At 58.4% G+C, this 8,015-nt stretch overlaps 1 protein-coding gene across 10 annotated transcripts in view; it reads left to right on the forward strand.

The window, feature by feature from the left end:
• NAP1L4 (nucleosome assembly protein 1 like 4) overlaps positions 1–7,617 on the forward strand; it is a 51,225-nt gene extending 43,608 nt beyond the window's left edge. For 5 of the 10 annotated variants that reach the window (XM_069565737.1, XM_069565739.1, XM_069565738.1 and 2 more), the window contains exons 13-16: positions 1,411–1,440; positions 1,839–1,895; positions 3,602–3,639; positions 6,648–7,617. In XM_069565737.1, coding sequence (XP_069421838.1) covers positions 1,411–1,440; positions 1,839–1,895; positions 3,602–3,607 — 93 coding nt within the window. In that variant the 3' untranslated portion in view covers positions 3,608–3,639; positions 6,648–7,617. The remainder of the gene's footprint in view (positions 1–1,410; positions 1,441–1,838; positions 1,896–3,601; positions 3,640–6,647) is intronic. The other 5 variants (XM_069565733.1, XM_069565734.1, XM_069565735.1 and 2 more) reach the window with 1 other exon arrangement.
• Positions 7,618–8,015: the final 398 nt, after the last annotated feature.

Below are 8,015 nucleotides of genomic sequence, written 5' to 3' on the forward strand. Positions count from 1 at the left end.
CTGCATGATGCTGGACGATGTGAGATACGGCCGTTGGCAGCTGAGGAGCCAGAGGATTGGATTTACCTAATCTGGCCAAGAACGATCTCGTGGCTGCACACTGGAAACCCCCTCCAGACGAGGGTCCGCAGGCCTTCTGGTGATCATATACCCACCAGTGTAAATGCCTGATCGTGCAGTGTGTGTATGTATTCACTCACAGTACACGCAGGGCAGCTACTCCTGGTGACATCTGTGTCTGTTCTTATTACTGATGCCATTGACCACACACCACAGGTTCATGGTGTGGCCCAGGGGCTCACTCAGCCTCCAGGCCTGGAGCCCCAGTTCTGCAGGTTCCTGCATGTGCGCTGGAGCTGACGTAACACTCCAGCTACTTTTCAGGCTCCTGACCCAGGAAGCACAGTGGTGTGGGGACAGGCATGAGAGCCCCGGTGTCAGACCTGCTCGGAGCAACGCAGGGGCTGGGCGTCATATCAGGGTGGCGTGCATGCAGGCATTTGGACTTGGGCTTCCACACTCACGTGGGTCACCTTGCTCGGAGCCTTGGCTCTGCCAGAATTTGAGGTGGCTGCACAGAGCTCTCAGAGAATGGTCCAGGGTGAAACAGTGCCCGTGGAGCCTCAGGAAACCAGCACGTGAGCCTGTGCAAGGCTGGTTCCTGTGAGACGGGCCACCCAGCACTGTCAGAGGCTGCTGAGGACACAGGTTAGGAAGGAGCCTGCGACATCCCCACCCTGCTGCTGCTCAGGCCGAGGGGGCGTGCAGACCAGGCCCGACACTGTGCTCTGCTGAGTGCCTTTGAGCTGCTGCTGAGGACTGTGGGAGGGGGGCTCCAGGAAGAAAGATGGTGGGAGAAAGCCTGCTCCTTCTGCAGGTGCCTTGTTGATGCAGCCCACAGGAATGAGGTGCACGTAGTTTTGTTTGCTTCTGGGAGCAGCCTCGTATCTGAGGCTCGGCTGGGAGCCTGACCAGCAGTGTCTTCGGACACACGAGAGGTTGGATCGGGACGTTCATTCAGCCACAGTGTTGGAGTGTCTCCTGGCCTAGTTTAAACGCCAAGGTTCTATTGCACTGCCAGATACAGGTGAACGGGCTCCCCTTGTCTGAGATGCAGAATAACACGGAGAGTCCTGTGTGTGATGAAACCGCGCGGCTGGTCTGCTTAGATCGGGCTGTTTCCCGGTCGGACACGGCGCACCCCCAAGCTGACCGGCTCCTGTGCCCCACCCCCACCCGTAGTCTTTGTTTGGGGCGATTTTCAGAGACTTGGCGTCCCACGAACATGGCAGGACACGGCAGGAAGCTGGCTTCTGCTCGGAGGCCGGGCCACTGTGGACATGGGGCAGGGGCTGGGTCTGGGTCAGGTTGCCACTGCGCTTTGTAAAAATCTCTTTCCTTCCCTTGCAGTTTGAAGAAGGTGAGGAAGGAGAAGAGGAGGTAAGAGTTGGCTCACGTGAGACGCCGTTCCCCAAGGTGGTCCTCGGCCCCCTCTCCCGAGTGGACGGAGGCTGTGGGGTCTAACTGGCCACGATACACTTGTCTTGTGGGGCCCTGCCCCGGAGGCCCTTGGCCCTGGCGAACACTTGCTAAGACACGGCAGATGGGTGGCAGTGTCGAGTTGGACCCTGCAGTTGGCTTACGAAAGCGCATCTTACAGAGCAACCATTTAGCAAACGAAACCCACTTGCTCAGCAGCATGTTTATTGCAGGGTCATCTGTGAGAAAAGTGTCCAAAGGAGGGATTCGGTTGAGTGTGGGTGATCATGATTGTAGCCGATTTCCTTGTGAATCAGGAGTCCTGTCTGTTCAGCTCGTTGTCCCTCCTTCTGATGCAGGAGTTAGAAGGAGACGAGGAAGCAGAAGATGATGACGATGCCGAGATTAACCCCAAGGTGAGTTGTCTGGAATTCCCGCACCTGTGTCTGCTACGCTGCTGAGCTTTTAAAGCGCATTCCTAGCTTTGAGCCAGGCTGTTAGGAACACGTGCCTATCAGTCTCTAATTAGAAAAGTGAAAATTGTACCAGAAATATACTTGCATGACGAGCTGCTTAGATACCTGAAAACAACTTGAGTGTTGAATGGCTTTCCAGGTCTTTCTCAAGTCTGTGCCTTATTTATGTAAACTTACTCTGGAGAGCAGCTTTACGTTCCTAAGCTTTGTGGTATAGTCGGCAGCATGAATAAACCTTTTTGTTTTGTGTTTGTTTTTGGAAAAAGTACAGAGATAGGGTTTGGTTTGTCTTGATGACTAGAATAAAGGAGCAGTAGGCATAATTTTAGAGTTGTAACTGGGCTCAGACTAGTGAGGAGATACGTCCCAGTAGCTTAGATAATTTGAAATATACCAGGAAGCTTTGCAGAAACCAGCAAAGAAGCAGCTGACGAGGATGAGTGGCAGCCCCAGCGATTTCACACAGAAGTGAGGTTTAACCTGCCGCCTCAGATGAGCTGGCATCAAGGAGCTTGCCACTTCACGCGTGTTTACATGCAGAGCTGTTCTAATGCTGTTCTAAAGCTGTATTGAGAGCCGCTTTTCATGTGCTCACGTGAAATTTATGGCTCACCTGCCTCTTAGGACCAAGCACATCACAGCCGTCAGAAGACTAGCTGTGCTCGGCGCTGTGGGCTCTTAAGTAGACAGGGTTGGCAGTCTACCCCGCTCGGGCCCGAGGCTGGCCTTGTGTAACCGGGCCTGAGCGCTCCGTGGCACCAGCTGTGTCTATGAGTGCACGCTCACAGTGGTGCTTCCTTCTGGGGAAGGGTGTGAGTGCGTTTACCACCTCACCGTACCGTGTAGGTACTGCTCTGGGCGTGGGCTCGGACACGTTCATCTTTTCTAAGCCAGCCTGTCCCTTTACGGTGGAACCGAGCACGCCAGGGCCCCGAGTGCCTTGCCCTTTGCCATCAGGTGAGGAGCCGTGCCCTGCCTGCGCCCAGGTGTATGTGCCTGGCTGTTCTGCAGCCCTCGGGGGCCTGAGGCCCACGTTCACAGTGGGATTCCAGGCCAGAGGCAGATGGCTCCGGCGTCCGCCCCCGACTCCAGGGCCCGCCTGCCGCCCGTGCCCTGAGGCACCAAGGCTGCTCACTCCTCCTGTCCTGTCGTCTCTCTCGTCGTCGTCCGCCTCTTCTCTCCATGGCGAGGCCTCCTGTCCTCTCTCATGTCTGGTCCTTGTAGAAGAGCAGCCTCACCTGCTGACTGCAGGAGGAGGGGACGGCCAGGGCTAACCCTTCATGAGGGCCTCCGTGTGTTTCGCCGGTTGGGAGCGGGCTAGAGGGACTGGGGCTCGTGGTGTGCGGGCCCTTTGTCAGCCGCACCTCGGGGTCTGGTCTGGTTCTCTGGGGCCGTGACGGGACACTGCTGTCTCGGTGCCCCTCTTCAGAGGGTTCTCAAGTCAGTCTGCCACGGGCAGGGGGCCACGCAAGAGGGGCTGCTCGGGCGTTAGAGGAGCAGGTCTGGGTGAGAGGTTCCCCATCTCAGGATTGGTGTTTCGCAGCCCTGTGCACCGTGAGAAACTGTGGCTCTTTCCTCCTGTTTAACTTTGTGCATTTCATTTTCTCTCATGCTGATGGTTCCTTTCAATTTTTCTCCCCATTTAGGTGTAATTTTTGTCTGTTACTCATTCATACGTTTCTAGGTAAGGTGGAATTCCATTCATTCATACCTTCCAAACGTGTGGTCTGTGTTGTGTTACAATGCCACGCTGTGACTGGTAGCGTGTCCGGGACGCTCGGCACATGCGGGACTGCACGGGGCTTTCTGAGAGCGGGTATGCACTTTGCAGACCAGCCGACAGAAGCCACATCGGGCTCCTGCTGGCCGAGCCCAGAGTTTGTTGCCAACCAGGTAGCGGCGGTGTCACTGGTGTGGTGTCTCTGTTGACAGTGGGGCTGCCCCCCCTTCCCGTCCCTCCTACCCCCGCTCCCCCCCACCCCCAGTAAGAGGACAGAATAAGGGGCTGGAGCCAGGATGCCCGGGCCCCCAGCAGGACCAGCCTGCTGCCCACTGTGATTTTCTCCCCCACGTGTCTGTTGCTCGTTCGTGCTTCTCAAGTTCAGGTGTCCTGCAGTCCGCAGGGAGGAAAGGGTGGACGTTAGTGTGCCAGGACGTTCTGCCTGGGGAGCTACTGGCGCCAGCGTCCTGTTGGCATTGGTGAGTGCTGTGGAGGTTGCCGAGGCGTGTGCGGCTCAAGTAAGAGAACCGGCTCCAGACCAAGGCAGTCCGCCCTGGCCCCTGCGGGCCCCCCCACCTCCTCGTGGCTCTGCCCGTGTCACGAGCCCCCCTCACAGACTCTGCTGTTGGCTCCTGTGGGAAAGGGAGGGAGTTGCACACAGGAGACCCGTGTGAAGCCGGGGTGGCAGTGTTGGCATCTAGGCGGGAGCAGGGCTCCCAGACTGCGCTGGTGTGGGGGGCTCCCGGAAGAGCAGAGCTGTGTCTGCACCTCAGAGCTGGAGAGGGCGTCTGTCTGCATCACCTCCCTTCACTCAGGCGGGCTGGCTTTCTTAGGAAACCGAGGCAGGCAGGCGGACGCAGCTACAGAAGTCTTTGGTGGGTGACATGCACACCCACCCTGGGTGCCGTCTGAGGAGTTAGAGCGGTCGTGTCTCCTTGCTCTTGGCCCCCACTGCCCGTGTTGTCCGAGGGAGGTCACCAGGCCCGCTGGGCCCGAAGCCCCTCTGCTCCCTGCCCCCAGCCAGTGAAGTGGGCCATCTCTGAGCAGCCCAGCGTGTCCTCTGGCAGAACCAGACGCTCACACTGTTGAGCGTCTGTCTCCAGGTCCGGAGCCCCTGTGGGGGAGGCTGCTCTCAGGACTGGGCCACCAGCGCTGAGACTGGGGTGGGTCGGTGGGGGCCTACCCTCTCAGGCAGTTGCTATCTGTGAAGGGCTTTCTCTAAACGCCCCCAGCGGGCAAGGGGTTGGCTCTCTCGTCCCTTGATGACCGGGGTTTTGACAGCTCGTGACATGAGGGCGGGAGTTCCTGCAGGTTGTTTTGGCCTCACGGGCCAGAACCCGGTGTCTTGTTGACAGAGTTCGCTCTCGGGACTGCAGGGCTGTGTCACTGCTCCAGCCTGGAAGTTGCGTCCGTCTGGACGCTGGCCTGGGGTGGGGCTGTGCTTGGTGTTTGGGAGGCAGCATGCCACAGGCGGCCCCTCTCGGCCGCCTGGTGAGCTCCCCTCCGCCTTCCCCACCGCCACGCCCACCCCCACCGCCCGTCCTAGCCTTGGGGCAGCCAGTTCCCGCCAGCGTCTGCAGCCTCCGAGGTGACCAGCTGGTGATGCGTGCTCGTGGCAGAGAAGCTGTGGCCCTGGAGACGGCGCGCTGAGTTGCGTGCTGCTCCGTGTGACATGGCCCCCCGTCTGCCCACTGTGTCCATTTCCCTAGAGGGAGGCGGTGCCGCGTCCCAGGCCCGAGCCTCCTGCCCGGGCCCACCCCCTCGGCCTCAGCTCTCCAGACTGGAGACACACGCCTCCCCTTGTCCCCAGACAGCTGCACGCCACTGCCCCAGTCCGGAGCACCTCTGCACACCCAGTGAGTCTGGAAGCAGCCTCTGAGCCCCGTGGCCACGTGTCCGGGCTGTCTCCAGGACCCCTTTGAGATGACCGTTTGAGTTAGGTCTCTTCCAAGTAGAACTTCTCGTCAGGGTGCTCGCTCTGGGCCCAGGCTCCGGGTGGTATTCCTGGGGAGTGTGTGATGAGGCGCTGTTAGCCCAGTGCTGGGCGGGCCCGGGGCCAGGCCTGGAGTGAGCATCCCGCTTGGCCCTGTGCTCATGCACTTGGCGAGAGGGGCTCAGCCCGGGGCCTGTGCTCACTGTCTTGCCTCTGTGCATCCTTCACACGTGGGCTTTTCGTCCCGCAAGTGTGGGTTCCCACAGGACGGCTTGTTAATCCTCAGTGTTAGTTGTGTTATCCCAGATGTTTCTTTTACACTGTGTGATGCCAGTTTTTTGTAGACTCTTGGACATGCCAGGTTATAGTCAGAGTAATTTGTCATCTTCCCAGCCAGAAGTCATTGGCTCAGAAGTATTGGTAAAATCGTTGTCTGTTTCTGAGGCTCTTGTGGTCTCCACACAAAATTCATGGGGTTGCTAAACAGGTTGAAACGCTGTGAGCTGTTCTCCGTTAGACTGTAGTCAAGTGAGACTGCTCTGGGGAGTGGTCTCCCGCTCCCTCTTCTGGAAGGCTAGCGTGCCCGCTGGGGGGCTCCTGGGAGGGCTGGGCTTTGTGCAGCTCTTGGTGGCCCCTCACCCACTGCCATGACCTGTCCCCGTCAGTAAGTGGAGCTCTGAGGCCTGGGCTCGGGGGCAGTGTGCCCCAGGCAGGGCCCTGAGGCCCGGTCCATCCGGGCCTTCTCGCTGGGCCGGGCGCTCCTCTGGTTAATTACTCTGTGCCACTGAAGGACCTCCCCTCACCCTCAGATCCTCCTGTGACAGTTAGAGTGTCTTTAAACAAGAAAAGGCAGCCCCACTGTGCACTTGTTTCTGGGAAGTTAGCTTATTTTTTTGGTTACTATTTTCAAAGTGTATGTTAGCAACCAGTTCTTTAGTCAGAACAAGAGAAGTATTGAGTCTTTGTTTGCGTTGTTGGATGGAGACGCGAGCTGACGGGTTGCCTGGTTCTCTACAGTCTCGTTTTCTCTCGTTGACAGAAGGAGCCCAGCCAGCCCTCGGAGTGCAAGCAGCAGTGAGGCGCCCGCGTGGACAGTGCTCACACCTAACTCGTTTTCAAGTGCATGATTTTCACTTTAACTTGTCCTTTTACTTTATTATTTTGCTTAACCTGTACAGTGGCAGCTCAGATGCATTTCAGAGATAGGTTTAATCCCAGCACCCTCTACGGCCTTGGGCACAGCTCAGTGGACTCACCCAGCCCTGCCTTGGGGAGGGCCCTGCAGATCGCGTTGGGGGATCGCTGGGCGCCAAGGGCACGTGTCCAGGGGTGTGGTTCCAGGGCATCTCGAACTGGCTCAGCCTCTGCCATGAGGACACCCACGCGCCGTCTCCAGTCCCGGCAGCGCCAGCGCGGGTAGCCACCCTTCTCACACTGCTCTGTCTTTAGTTTTATTTTCCTCAGGACTGACCCTGAGGCTCCAGCTTTTGTGGTTCATCTCGTATTTATTTTATCTTTCACGCTGGTGACGGCTTGGGGGTGTCGTTCAAGTTCCTGAGACCCTGTGGGGACCAGACACCCGGTGCCCTGAGCCGGAGGTGCTGGTCAGGCTGCAGACCCTGCGGAAGAAGCTGCTCCCTCAGGACACGCGGACCATGCTTGGCCTTGGGGACGGGGGTGGGGCTGTGTGCAGAACCAGGGTTTGCCAGGCTCGCGGGGAGGGGCTCCGGCTGGCAAGCACGGCTTTCCTCCGTAGTGCAACACGTCTTGCTTTCTTGTAGCTCCCATTTCTTGGCCCCACACTCATTTTGTCTTAAAAGCCTTGGGTTCTGAGCGAGCTGTCCTTGGTGGCGTGTGGGTTTTGAGTGTGTGACCTCTGGCCCGGGGAGTTCAGGCTGTGGCCAGGCTGTAGAGTGCTCAGCCTTACTTAACGATACATTTGTAACTGAATACAGTGTTTTCAATTTGTACAGAATAGTTAGAATATTCTATTAAAGTTGTGAACCATGGACCCAGCGTGTGTGTCTTCCTTGGGGGGCCGCGGCGGGTGGGGCTGCAGGACGCCACTCTCTGGGCGCTGGGTGTGGGCGGATCCAGGGCTTCGGGACTCCTGGTTTGTCTTTGTTCCTGAGGCGCGCTTCCCTGTCGATGGGTTGGGGTCCCCGTCCCTGAACCCAGCAGAGTCATTTCTCAGCATTTGCAGGTTTGCACCCTCCAGGTTGGAAGGTTCCAGAAGGGACGCTTCCTGAGCGAGCCGTGTGCCGTCGGCTTCTGGCCGCTGCTTTTCCGGGGTTTCCTCCTGCCCCCTTCTCAGGAGCAGGAGCTCGTCCCAGAAAAGACGCTTCCGGCGTGCGGGCCGCGTCTCCGCAGGCCCTTCCGGTTTCCGGGGTTAGCGCCGCCCCCTTCC

Source organism: Ovis canadensis, chromosome 21 (genome assembly GCF_042477335.2).
Source record: "Ovis canadensis isolate MfBH-ARS-UI-01 breed Bighorn chromosome 21, ARS-UI_OviCan_v2, whole genome shotgun sequence".
Classification (NCBI taxonomy): domain Eukaryota; kingdom Metazoa; phylum Chordata; class Mammalia; order Artiodactyla; family Bovidae; genus Ovis; species Ovis canadensis.